The sequence below is a fragment of the Cephus cinctus genome, unplaced genomic scaffold (genome assembly GCF_000341935.2).
Source record: "Cephus cinctus unplaced genomic scaffold, Ccin1 Ccin1_scaffold0805, whole genome shotgun sequence".
Taxonomy (NCBI): domain Eukaryota; kingdom Metazoa; phylum Arthropoda; class Insecta; order Hymenoptera; family Cephidae; genus Cephus; species Cephus cinctus.
Genome location: NW_014333402.1, coordinates 372,699 through 387,264, shown reverse-complemented (window position 1 = coordinate 387,264; position 14,566 = coordinate 372,699). Strand labels below are relative to the sequence as shown.

Here is a 14,566-nt window from a genome sequence, read left to right as displayed (position 1 = left end):
GTACCTTGAGGGATGCCATGTCGGAGACGGATCGATGGGTCTGAATGGTTTCCAACTGGTCCAAGCACCAATCGAGTTCCTCCATCGTTTCAACGGCGAGCTTCATGTAGGGCTCCTCTACAAATAAAAATGTGAATTTTAAAAAAATGTTCAAAAAAAAATACTTGTTACCAAAAAAGAGAAAAAATAAAATAATGATCTTTTAACTTCATCGCTAATTATTATATTGAATCAGTACCTCCTGGTGCCAGGATCCTCGGTTGGGGCGTACTGCTTCCCTGGGCGGCGCTACTCCTACGCGACCTGCAAACAATTTTCATAATTAAGGCAAATGCAGTGCTTCGAATTAGAGGCAGGTGTACCCAGACGTGACTTTTGACTAACTCTTAACATACGGAGTACACACACGTGTTTTTGTATAATGATGGTCAAAGTTCGTAATTTAATGGAAACAATCGCATTTTCAGTTTATAGTTCCCAACTGCGTTAACGTGAATAAAGTCGACAGAGACCGTAATAGAAAGTTCACGTATACCTACAATCTATAGTGTTGGGATTAAGTTAAAAAAAAAAAGCAATATCCGAAATTACCTCCTGCTGATTGTAATTCCCAAGAGGGGATGTATAATTCGTGTGAGTGTGCGCGCGCGCGCGCGCGCGCGCGAGAGAGAGAGAGAGAGAGAGAGAGAGAGAGAGAGAGAGAGAGAGAGAGAGAGAGAGAGAGAGAGAATAATTTCAGTATCCACAGATCGCACGATCAATCAATTTTGAGACAGAGTGATGTTAAGTAATGAAATGAACTTACTTATTGGTCGGCACATTGGTGAGCGACAGGAAGTTGTTTCTGACGGAGCGCAGAGAAGCAAGTATCTGTGCGAAGGGTGTAACAATGAGATCCTCGCCATGGCTGTAAATGAAAAAATAAAGAAATATTAATCAACAAAGTCGAAGAATGTATATCAATCGTTTTACCGATTGGCTGTAGCGTCATTGTCTATTTGCAAAAGCTGCTCTATCGTCATGCATGTATATAGCCACATCATATCGATACAAGTGTTTTCACGCGAAATAAGACTCACGATTAAATCGCCAATAATAGGATATACAGTTGGGTCCGCGAGATCATTTTTCAATTTGAGGGGCCATCTAGTTAGCATATGAGAAGTAAATAAGTCCCCTCGAAACCGATGTCGCAGCTCGGCTACATATATTTGCATTCGGAATTTTGCAAGTCTCACTGAGCGCGATTCAGCTGATTCCCAGAATATTAAAGAGACGCTCGTGACATTCCTCGACGAATGCTACGTGCGGGGAAATGTAAAATGGGGAACAAAGTGATTCGCAAATATTTTCGCGAAAATTGGCAGATAAGAATTTTCAAGTGAAACGAAGCAATGTTCGATGCTGATTTTTATATGGCAGATCCAAGAATTTCGTTTTACGTATATTAGTACATAACTGGATGGTGATTGGGTATCGATAAATTTTTCGATAAAACTTTCAAATTTGATTTTTTTTTAGCTTTCGAAGAACACTCACATTTAATGGACGTGCGATGTTTGCACTCGAATGAAATTTAAAATAAATTTTAAAAAAATGTCAAAATGCAGTTATCATATATACATAATTACATCTACCACTTTCACTTTCTCGTATCGTCATTGATATCGTGCGAATGTTCAATTTCGCAAAAAAAGAAAAAAGGTTATTTCGTGTCGGAATCTCAATGTAGCCCCGAATAAAGGCGACATCTTTTCAGAAGGAAATACGTTTAAGAATACGTTTTGTGTTTTAAAGTGGATTCCTCGACTGCGCCAGGTTTTATTGGAAATGGCGAGAGAACCTTCGTGATTCAGGACTTTCCTTTGAGATCCTTCAAAAGTTTCTTTCTCACGTACGCAATCGAATTACAAAAGACCGATCGCTTAGCACATCCCAATTTCCAGTCTCTTGGCTTCCATTGAAATCAAAAATTGCAACGTATCTCTACACCACTTTTCAATTCCAAGCACATACCACGTAAAAAGTGCATTCACCTTATGCATTTTTCACGAAAAATCGAAACACCACCACCAGACTATTTACATCCAAGGATAAAAAAGTTCCTTTGTCAAATAAATATTACAGACACATACAGGCAGTTTCATTCGACAAATCTTCCAGACGCCTGTACATGCAGCATCGAAAATTCATTAAAAAAAAAATTATCAAACTCAATCTCTTATCCCAGCATCCAATCTGAATGCCAAGTGTAATTCATTTAATCTCACTACAGAAACCACGAAATTTCTCCAAACGAGAAACCATCAAGATACGAAGGCACGACGATCTTTGTAAAACCAGAAGGATCTCGTAATAAAAATCTATAAAGTAAAAAATTTCTATCGTCGGCTCGTTCGGCTTCCTGGGAAATGTAATCTTCGCTGCGTCTGGTTAGACGACAACGAGGTCGAAAGAAAAGATTGCGATTAACGGCGAGAAGTTTCATCAAACTTTACAGCTGCATAATGCTGCCGTGAAAGTGAGACGAGAAGATACGCAATGATGGAGAGAGAGAGAGAGAGCGAATAGAAGGACGTGGTAACGCGGATACAGTATAAACCGACGGGATACGCGTATACTTAAGAGCCACGTCCTTAAGCGCAGTGAAAATAAACGTTAAAAGGAAACACCCTATAAATTCGTGAGGTAATAACGGTAGCGAAGCTCCGTAAGATAGAGACGAGCTAAGTGAAATATCGTAGACGACGTGAGTGTCCGCTGTGACTGTTATTATTAGAAGCCACCGATTACGATTAAATACTATAATTTACATTCGGAGAATAGAGAAGATCCTCCTGAAAGCTTTTACCAGTAAAGCCGCCACATAATACAGTCTATAATTTTCAAGTCCCGACCGAGCAGTATGAGAACCTGTACAATAGACTTTCGGGTCCTAAATCAATGCAGATTAAAGTCCCACTACATTGGTCGATTATGAGTTACATCCCCGGGCAAATTAGGGTATTTGGTATTCGGGCCGAAAAAGCGACAAGATAATCACCAGGGACGTGTTATCCGGGTTATAGAAGATTAACGAAAATACAGATCGTCAATTTCACTTATATAAATTGAAAGATTCATGTTTCACGATTTGGCGTTTTTCTCTTCCAGCATCCCGAATTGACTGTGGCGAAATTCAGGTCGGCCGATAAAGCGATTCTCGAGGGGTAAGTAAAGTATATATAGAGCTTATACGAGGGAGGAAATGATCGAGGGCCTTTTTTGCTCCATAAAATTGAAGGGTGGCCTGAGAGACGTATAAGAAGCGCCCAGGGTCATCCCTTAGAAATTCGTCGTATCAGCAACTCCCGAGGAGTGCACTGATAACGTCAATTTGTCCAGGAAGACTCTGTAAGTTTAAAACTCAACCCTTAAATGGTCCATGTGCGTGGGGGGATGATACGGGGACAGGGCAGAGGAGGCTGGGTCCAAAGAGAATTGTGAGAAGTTAAAAAATGTATATATACATATATATCTATAAATTATCAATCATCCCCACCGACGACTTCGATTGCAGACTGAAATTCAGCTGTTCGCCCGAAGGTGGATGCGAGTGATGAAATTTTCTAACCGCGATTTTGATTGATACTCCGACGCGTAGGCCAATTCAAACGAACGCACCGAGACTTCAGACGTTTGAAGGTGTAGCAGACAACTGTGACCTTTTGCCAATTACGCGTGCTCGAATAACCCTTCTCTCAGGTATATAAATACCAGCACATACGGCATCACTGTAGACGCGACGTGTACGTAGTGCGTCATCTAAAGTTGTACGCGCTTAAGTTCAAGTCAATATTTCTGTCTTCCACCCACATAGTATTTTCATTCGCGCTGCGTCGTCTAAAGTAAAATTAAATATCTCGTAGATGAATTCCTGCCTGTGTACGTACATATAGCTGAACACTGCGTCTGACTATAGAAATCCAAAAATAGAAGCTTTGAAAATTATAGAGAGATAGTACAGCCCAACGAGAATATTTAATCGGGCGAATTCACGAAATTATGCACGACCATAGAGACATGAGATACCGGATAGGAGATATGCGTTATACTTGATAACTCGTTAGACCTACGATAAATTATCGTACCTTTTCATATATGTATAGCTTAAAATAGCATGTGAAAAATTGTAGAGGTTCAATAGAAAAATTTTTATTTATAAACTACAAAAAAAAATTGAATCTAAAAGTTATAAATATTCGTATCCCATTGAAAATGCGTTGCCATGTACGATTCATGAAAATACATCATTCGTGTTTTATGTTTGCAGTTTTAACATACACCGTGTATATATTCATATCCGGTGCAAAGGAGTGACACGAATCCAACGTTGGAAGCATTGAAACCGACGGGAACGGAAAGTTGGAATTAATTAGCTGATTCAGGGTTCGTACGAGCGGAGTACATACATGCAATGTACAGGGGATTGTTTATGTACAGTACGAAGAGTACACGAGTGTCGAGAAGGTAGATAATCCCTGGGAAAAGGTTAAAGTTCAAGACAGGTATATGGAAATTGACCTTTCCCGATTCAAGTTCGCTGAGGTCGCTTCGAATCCCCGGATTGAACTTCCGTAGAAATATTCCTGATATAACTCACTGATTAATTAGATAACCACTGATTGGAGTGAAGGATATTGATTACAGTGTAAGAGAAACGCTGGATTCACGAGTGTAGGTACTTTCAGCGGGAAATATCAATTCCCAAGCTTTCGAGTTTAAGGTTATCGATGCCCTCTGTAGAAATGATTCGATATCGTAACATCGATAGGTTAGTAACGCGATTGTAATTCCTTTAGCGAAATACTGATCTCATTTGAAAATTCCATTATTAACTAATTGCGAAATATGTACAGGGTGTACAAAAAATAACAGTAACGCGCGATAGAATGTTGATCACGTGACGCAAAAAAAAAAGATAAGAGAGTATCATAAAAATTTAACAATTTTCCAAAATCCCTCGACGTATTACAACAAATTTTGGATAAACGGGATTTAACGTATCGTTCGTTTGAAAAATGCCCGAAATGTAAACATCGTAAATTGGCGAGATGAAGGCGAACGAAAAAAAAAAAAAGGAAGGAGCTACTCCAGCCGCAACCCACAACCACAACAAAGGCACCTTGGGTTGGCGACGGAGCATGGCGGCGCCCAGACGCTCTGGTAATAATCGCTCAGCACCACAGGGGTGCGGCGTCGCGACGCTACTCGAAAAGTGGATAAATTATCGGTAACTCGATCGTTAGGTTCAAAGCGAATCGTCTGTTTTGCGGATTAGCCATGTATTAACAGTTGGCGATTTTTATGAAAGCTTTTTGAGTAATTGAAAAACAAAATTAATTTTCGTCAATCGCCATAACAGATTTTATATTGGCGCTCGGTTGCTATATTACAGGTAATAGAGAAGTGTATAAAATAAAGGGAAGGGAGAGCAAAGATAAAGAGAGAAAGTCCGGATGGACGTGGAGTTGTCAAACGTGTAGAAAAACAGCTGAACCTTCGCAGATTCAAAACAAGTATATATATAAGTGGTTTAACGGGAGGATTATCAGTGTCCCTTAGGCATTAAAGGTTTTTACTGTATATGTTGGTTCGATACATCAGATGAAAAGCTTACGTTTATTCAGAATTGTTTCTTTATATCGGACCCGGTAGCAACTGGTCACTGTAATGGTTGGTTTCCTCGATCAATATTTGCACCCGCTCAAAGCTCGCTCGGTCGCAGAGGGAAAACCCTCTGCTGCTCCAGTAAAGTTTCAACTGGGTCAGCAAAAGACTCACGTTCCTTGGAGCAAAATATAAAAAGAAACAAAAATCTTGTATCCCCTATGACTGAAGCGTATCCAGTATTCCAAGCATCCCTATCCGAATAACGACCCGTTATGGAAACTTAACGACTGGTAACCACGTCTAGGCCGCGAAGACAAAAGTTTTCGAAATTTACTATCGAAGATAAAAGAAAAGATTATACAAAATTTTTGCACACTGACTTTGATGAAATAAACGAATAACGATTTTTGGCAAATTACAAATTTCTTTCATTATAATACATCTTTCACAGCGAATCAAGCTGGCAACCAATGATCCAAGCTATATAGATCCTGAGATCTAACTTGTAGCCAACGATGAGTAAGGCTCGTAGACATTTCTATTTTTCCACTAGGAATGCTCGTCTTTAGGTTATTCACGTTCAAAAAGTCTCTATTAGACAGAAACCGAGTGTTCTCAAAAACAATATAAAATGTCTCGATGTCTTACTGCGGGATAACAAAACGATGAAAAATGCCAATGAATCAGGCTAAAACGAAAACTTTCATTTAGCCGGTATTGATCGTGCATTTACATAATGCCGGAAACGCGTTACACCGAGGGCGAGTGTTTACGTGAAAGAAATATTACCGAGGGATCACAACATCCCTCTACGAGGAAAAGTAGGCGGATAAGACAATGTATTATTTTAGTGGGGTGTGTCCCATATGTTTTTATTACCATCTTCCCCCAACTACTCAGCCAATGAATAAGTCCCCAGTACCAAAGATAAGTAAACCCAACGTATAAATAGACCCGGCCAAAAAAAAAAAAGATAATATTTAATGAAAAAATTCAGATGCCGTACCAACCGCCAATAAATCACCACGTTGGGGCGCGAGCGTTGATAATAAAATGACGAGCCTTAAAGTATCGGAAATCCACACGTCGCGTAACATCCATGTGAGAAACCTTGGGCGATCAACGGATTCTAAGCCGAGAATTAGATCCGGTGAGATTCAGCCCTGAGATTTTTGCAATGTGTACCAATAACAAGGTATCAAGACAATAAGTATAGGTAAAGCAACGTATATACGTATGATAAAATTAATTCAAAGTTATAAAAGCAACTATGATATTACGTGATCGTAATAACGCTTAAGAAGCGAATCGTTGTTGATCACGCGAAGACCTACACGAGTTTGCATCGAGCTTCAAGGTAAAACGGGTTCAGGAGGCTGTGGGCACTTTGGTTCTAACGTTAAAGCAGAGCCTGAAATTCATACGTGTATAGTAGGTGCTTAACTGTCCAAAGCAGCAACGAAATATTAACGAAATTAGGATGCGTTTCAATCATAGCAGGAGAACGTGTGTGCGGAGCTTGAGTATTTTATAAGCTCAAGTGACTATAGTCCGGGGTAGAAATATGAGTAAGGCAGTAAATGGATTTCTATAGGTGATAAATGGTACTCAGCTTTGATAAGGAAAAACTCCTTACCAAGAACAGACGTTTTGTAGGGTACAAGTAGAGAGAGAAAAAAACATATTTCTTTTTCGTAAATCTCTACTAGCAAAGTCCCACGAGCCAGCGTGAAATCTCTGCGCATTATGCCATGACTATCGGAGCGTCAAATCAAATTTGAAAAGCCCGCCTCGTCTTCGCATTCAAAAAGCAATAACGTGCGATCCTCCGTGGAAGCGGACGATTTATACGTAATAGCCACCGGTGGACTTATACACAAAATGACGATTAGAGGAACGAAGAATTTAAATCGTTACCCGAATTCAGAACGAGGCCAGACCGATTCGTCGAACCGCTACGAGGAGAATATTCAATTTGACATGGCGCGCTTCGAGAATTTCAAGGATCCGGAACGAAACTGAAGAACCAGTGGCGAGCTTCCAAATTGAATGGCTGCTGCGACTGTAGCGTAGCGCAATCGTCGATGACCTCGTAGAACGAGATAGATTTGAGGTTAGACTTGTATCGTTACGTGAACTTAGAGCCAAAATTAATAATAATTATAAAAATTCAAGAGAATATTAACCATTGGAATATACAGCTTTCTCGGATGTAGGAGGGCATGCACCGCGAGTCGCGCGGGAAATTCAAACTTGAAAAATTATCGACGTAAGAAAAAAAAAAAAACATATTTTTTAAACACAACTCCTGATTCCTAATGCACGTCCTGATACTGGAAGATCATCAGATCTAAGAAGGATCAGCATCGAGATTCTCTGGCACAGTCAGGATTTCGAAGTATTAAAGTATTTCTACTAGGACTTTCATGGAATAGCTGGGTAGTGCTATCAAGTAGGATTATCTACAGAAGGCTCAAGGATTCGAGCTGAAGGTAAAGGGGATATCGCCGTTTTGTCGTTGGCTACATATATAACCCTTCGACAACTCCTCGATATTCCCTCTTTACATCTATTTCTCGCCTCATCCACCCTCTATACAATTATGTATACAATTTAATTAGCAGCGAGCATGAGATAATGAGAACCGCGCCCACTCACCGAATCTTAAAGCAAATCCGGCGTAATGGAGCAAAACTCGAATTACACCTGGTAACGATCTCGTTCAGAGACCATCCAGTAGGATAATAATCCCCAATACAGGCAATGTCGTTGCTCCACCGAGGAGGATGCTTAGACGCATCTCGAGTAATTGGGTGAATTAGGGTGAAGCTAGACAATGCAATATTGACCCAAGGCAATACAGGACCGTTTGATTAATCACAATTCAATTCCACGTATACGGTAGGGTACTCTGGACGAAATTAGGGTGAAGTAACACTCGCACTGAAATGCTCTAAAAAAAGAAAGTCGAGTAAACACGTAGACATAATTTTTCAAAGAAAACTTACAAATCTCTCTTGGACTGTGTCTCGAAGCATTGTTCCCAGAAGAGCGCTCTTCTCGGAGGTCGTACTCTGAGCGCAGACGTCGAGAGAGTCCTGGGTAGACCTCCGGTACCGGAAGTCACGCCGCCAGCCCCGAGGGAAGGAGAACTCATACCTCCGCCGCACCTTTTCAATCCCCCAATAACACTCGTAGACTCGACTGATCCTCCGCTGGATCCCGACATGACTGCACGAGAAATCCTATCAAGTGATCTTGCTACCGGACATGATCGCACCGCTTTTAGAATTTGGCCTAACAACGACCACCCTTTCGCCTTTGTGGCTGGTCCTGCACTTGAGAGGGGTTTTCGTCGAGTACACTTGTCTCGGCCACTAGACTCAACCTCGAACTTATTGTAAATCGATTGTCGTCCTTTGTGAACGCCCAAGCTACGTACGTGCAGCTACGATGCTTTAGATCAAGGCCCCTACCTCAGTCCTATGACACTTGCCAATGTCCACCGGCAAAGTTTTTCTTCTCAACTTTGTCTAAGGATCAGCCGCGATTTATGCCTGTAAGAGCGACACCGTTAGTCACTGGAAAAAAAGTCTCTCGGTGAGATTTTTTGCCTTTCCGTAACGAAATGTACTAAATGTGATTATCGCTTATCGACGGGTATATAGAAATAATAATGGTAATTAGTCGTGTCGGGAAAGCTGTCGCGCGTATCAATATGATACTGGCTGAGTACGAGGAATGAGTATCTGTTCGTTAAGGATATGATATATGGTAGGTATACTTGTTGGCCGTAGGTGATTGATGGGAATCAGGTATGACGTCACATTGTAAAGTCTACCTTCGAGGCTAGAATATTGGACGTCGGTTGTTGCGTCATTTACAGGATAATCGGATGCTTCATCATCGTCCTAGCAGGATATACGTACGGCTTTGAAAGTTTATCTTTTTCTTGGTCCTACGCGAGGAACGTGACTGGGATGAGATGAAATAGTTATTCTTCGGATACGTGAGAAATATCTTTGAAAAATATTGATTTGAATGGAATTACGGGAAAAATGGGAATTTTAAAAAAATTCTGATACTACGTAAAGGACACGCGAGGGAAAATTATATTAGCTCGAAGAGTTCAAGGAAATTAATTTTGTGTAAGACTAAATGAGAAAAGTATTTTTTGGGGGTTTTTATGGTATTTTTTTTTTTTTTAGAAAAAAGATTGACGGATGAGTAAGGATATTTTTTTTAGCTGGAATACTCGAGGGATCGAGAAGGATCATGATATACCGATCAGGATTAAGCGCGAGTAAAGATTTCAGTTATGAAATTTCTCGGGATAAAATAACGAAAAGTTCAATGATGAATTTACAGAATTTTACGAGTGTGAAGATTTAAGAGAAACGCTAGCAGGGAAATTTTGAAATTTCAGTCTCCATTTCCTGTTTAATTAATTAAAGTCTCCCTAATACAGCTACCAAGTACTTAACATTCGTTTGCTTCAGACGAGATAACAGATATACGTATACGGTTTAACAAGAAAATCACGAAAAGATAGCTTCGCTGAATCAAGAGTACAATAAGGTTCTATTATTAAAGTAAAAAACCCTATTTCCTTTCTACGATATATTAACAGTATGAAATATTTCGACGACTGGAACTTGAAAGTCACAATAATAATACGTAAACAGTGAACCCCACTCAAGATAACTCAATGCCTCGTTATCCCTAAGACTCTATAGAGCTATACAAGTTTCTCTGAATAGCTTTATTGAGCTTTCGACTTAAAGCACTGGTGCTTTATAGCAGTTCTTATCGATCCCTAAGAAAAGCTGCCGATACCGAACGAACGATCCGACGAAATCATAAAATGTACTTTTAAAATTACCAGGTCGACCGGGTACGAGCTCTTACACTTTTACAATCGTTTAAAGCCCAATCCAGTTATTGGTAGTTTCGTGGAAATTAAACAACGCGACAGTTTCTTTGGTTGATCTCGATTCCATTAAATCCACTTAAACGTACAGCGAACAATACGCGAATGTAAAGTCACACGGAGGCCCGGCAAACGAGAAAAATCCGTCGTTAAATGACGTCTGGTTACAGCGACTTGATTGACAATATTTTACGAGGTATTTGTAATATTAAGCTTCCTTTTATTATCCAATTTTCTGTTTCCAACGAAAAGAAAATTTACTCCTCGTAACGTAACCTTTCCCGCATGAACCTTGTTGATCGAGTAAAAACACGAAGCACAGCGCGACGGCTATCCGTAAGAACAATACTGTAGAATTTTATCACGGTCTCCTGGTTCCAGCCGCAAGTGGGACAAGTAGCAACTTATCCAAATGAAACCAATTAGGCTGGTTCCCGCTAGCCACTGACTTGATAGTCGCTATCTTCGTATCTAGTTACTCTAATTGGCCGTAGTTTTGCTCGTTCTTTGTTCTTGCTAATTGGCAGCTATCATTGTCAAATATTTAACTCTCTTGTGTGTTTGAAGTACGAATATAATTTTTTTTACTTTATTATAAACCCTGCAGTAATGCACAACGTGTTAGTCTTATTGACGATCCTTCCCAAATTAATAACGCTTCGCTCGAATTCGCGAATTCGCAATATAACAGGTTTTGGGAAATTCAAAATTTGATCACGCGGGGCATTGACGGAATTCCAATCAGTCCTATTGAGGCAGTTCTTGTTTTTTTCATTACACGACTATCGCTGGCTCGGAGATTGGCATGGAATTTTAGGAGACTGGCAGTCAGAAAAATAATATTAACGAGAGTTTTAATGAAAAGGGTTGCTACCGTAGGAAAAGATAATGAAAAAGAAAGAGTGAGATGGGAAAAAAATTGAGGACAATATCACGATTAAAATGATCTCACCTAGACTACGGTTATTGGTGTAAAACAACAAATTCTAAATTTTTTCGAAAAACAAGTATACTGTGGCGAATAGTAATTTAGAATAATTGTTCGTACACGACCAAAAAATCGCAATCGATAAATCGATCGACTCGATTGTGACGTAATTAAACAGAACTTGCGTAATCGCCAGACCGCCAAATACCAAACCGCGGATCGATCAATTATTGAAAAAACAGAGTTACAAATTTGTTGGGCTGAAGTTAAAAAGTCAGACGACAAAAAAAGTAACACGTGTGCGACTCTTTGACTACTTTCGACCCGCCAGGCGACCCAACCAAAGACTAGCGTGCTTCAAAGCACATCGCACAGAGCAACTAAGATTTTACCATTAAGGTCTACCAAAATTGTCACAAATATCTTTTTTATGAAAAATTTAAAAAATTTTGAAGTCCACGAAAAAAAAAAAAACCAACTCCCAGCATCCCAAGTTAGCCTACTGTCTCATTTAGTAATAATTTAGTTTAAAACTTTCCTCTCCCGCTTTTAGACCGCTTTCGTAGTATTCAATCTACACCCTTTCTACCTTCCGCCAACTGTCGTCCCGTATTACGACTGATTTACCTAAATTTTGCGTCATGAATTATTTACGTGAAAAATCGCAATACCCTCCATTTTTCCGTGCGACACTTTTTCTATCCTTTTCTTGGTCTTCGATTTATCTTCCCGTCTCTTTCATTGCCTTTTGCTTTGTATCCAGATTCGAGGCTTTCGCGGTTACGTCGGCCTAAGGGTTGATCCCGTTTTAAGATAAATCGTATATCAGACCCGATCGAGAACTGCATATACGGGAAGCCGGTAAAAGGTTCAGCCTTAAAACCGACCATGGGTCTACTTCCCTAGAAACTGTAATGATCGGCCTTGTCGTCTGCTTTCTAAATTTAGAACGCACGAGGAACACGTCACAGAACAGAACGTAGTGGCTGACGATATCGTAATAGACGAAAGACAGTTCATCGCCAGAGTACGTATCGGATCGTATTTTATAACCGCAGACGCCCATACAGTAAATACCGATATTGACAGTGCAATAAATTACTTCAGACTAAGAAAAAGTATTTCCGGTGTATACACTAAATATTGAGTGGGTAAAATGGCCGAGCTACAGATTCAATATCAACGAGCCCCGGATATTGATCTTAAAATAGTATGAAGAGCCTATTACCATAAACAGAAGTATCAATGTTTACGTAAAAAGTTGAATAATATCAAATCCTAAGATCGATAAGAGAATATCGAAGCGATAGAATCAGCATCCTTATCAGCGATAAACTCCTCATTTCTTTATCTTCGATGCAATTGAAAACTCGGTACGAGTCTACGTAACAAAAATTCGTATTTTTATCTTTACACCTCGAAAGTGATTCGACGTTATCCAGACACTGGCACGTGCGAACAGCACTCAACTGACCTATCTCAATGTCGCATATATACAAATCCCGCGACGGAAAGGCAAAATCGCAGTGACGCGAAAAAACAATTTTTCTCCTACCAATGAAGACTCACCAAACTCAGTCCGCCGTTGCATTGACTTACGAATTTCCAGAAAAAAATACAAAATAGGGTTCAACTCCTAAAACCACGAGCTCAACGAATCTCAACATCATCTTCCACGCTTCGTGTACGAGGATGAATAAAAAAAAATATTAAAAACCAATCCCGTCGATCCTCGCAGAAAAATCAGTCGGCCTTCGCGAAATTTACAATTTCCCAAAAGCAGAGCGTTACCACTCGTAGAATGATATTCGCGACAAGTGCTACTCGATAATCCAACTTGAATTCACGTAGTCGCCGTGAGGTTATCCGTACGCGAAAATCGGCACGCAACAGTACGAGGGTGCAGGTAGCCGTGTGTGTTAACGGCGCGTCGTGTTTGCCACGTTCTCGGACTGGCCAGGGTGCTCAGCTTTCGCGGGATTCGGAGAGGCCTTGTTGGAAGGGAGAGAACTGGTGGGTAGAGTCACAGAGAGAGAGAGAGAGAGAGAGAGAGAGAGTGAGAGAAAGCGAGAGGGTCGTATAGGGCGGTAGAGGGAGTGCGAGAGTGACGGGAACAGAGAGGAACGAAGGCACTGACTGCTGGCGGCACGATTTACGCGGGTAGCCTGCGCTTCACGACTGCGCGTCTCGTCCTTTTCCGAGCTGGCTGATAGGAGAGAGATGAGACGATAGGGCGGGTAGGTCGTGGGAGTTGGACAGAAATACGTGTAGATGGATTTGTATACGTATATAGTAGGATCGTGCATGACGTATGTGACGAGATGAGAGGGAGTGAGTGTGAGAGAGAGAGAGAGAGAGAGGGAGAGAGAGAGAGAGAGAGAGAGAGAGAGAGAGAGAGAGAGAGCACAGAGGGAAAATATAGCCAGAGACCGAACACACTAATCCAGCAGCTTCGTTCGATCGTACGTAGGCGTATCTCGTTCTGTCTCTCTCGCATCACTTTGATCCTTCTACCCTCTCTTAATCGTTCCCTAATTCCTCTTCGACGACACTGACGCTTCTTCGTCCTAGGCATTCTAGTTGCGTCGGGGACACGCGACAGCGTGCCAATGCGAGAGACCACCGAAAGCCTTGCAACGAGCTATACTTGCTGGGATGACTGTACCGCGAAGTACGTGATCCGTATTAGAGTCGAATAGAATTTACATAAGTTTTCAATGAATTTCAGATGAATATTTAAATATGACAATTTTCGAGTTCGACAAATCTTTTGGCTCTCGATTCGTGTCGAAGATTGATATGGGAATGAACTTTTAATCCCAAGATAATATGATCACGTAGGTGGTATGACGCGATGTTATTTTGATATTTTTTTTTTTCATACTAACCAAACGCCAGGGACGATCGATTGATCTCAGCTTCTGCTCTGGACCAGGATAAAAGATTCCGCGGCTGGTACCGGAGCATGCACTTACGAACGTGTAGGTGGGAGCAAAAGTGGGAATCCGGAAGGCCACTGGAATTTTATTACCTGCCACAGGGTGCCGCAGCTCGAT

General features: G+C 40.8%; 1 protein-coding gene across 12 annotated transcripts in view; it reads right to left on the bottom strand.

Annotated features, from left to right (window-relative positions):
• The window catches only part of LOC107270594 (cAMP-specific 3',5'-cyclic phosphodiesterase), a 222,580-nt gene that overhangs the window by 38,035 nt on the left and 169,979 nt on the right, over window positions 1-14,566 (bottom strand). For 11 of the 12 annotated variants that reach the window (XM_015745747.2, XM_015745745.2, XM_015745744.2 and 8 more), the window contains 3 exons: window positions 806-907; window positions 239-303; window positions 5-117 (listed from right to left, as the gene is read on the bottom strand). In XM_015745747.2, the coding sequence (XP_015601233.1) occupies window positions 5-117; window positions 239-303; window positions 806-907 (280 nt within the window). Of the gene's footprint in view, window positions 1-4; window positions 118-238; window positions 304-805; window positions 908-8,660; window positions 9,210-13,079; window positions 13,477-14,566 lie in introns of those variants that run through there. The other variant, XM_015745752.2, reaches the window with a different exon arrangement.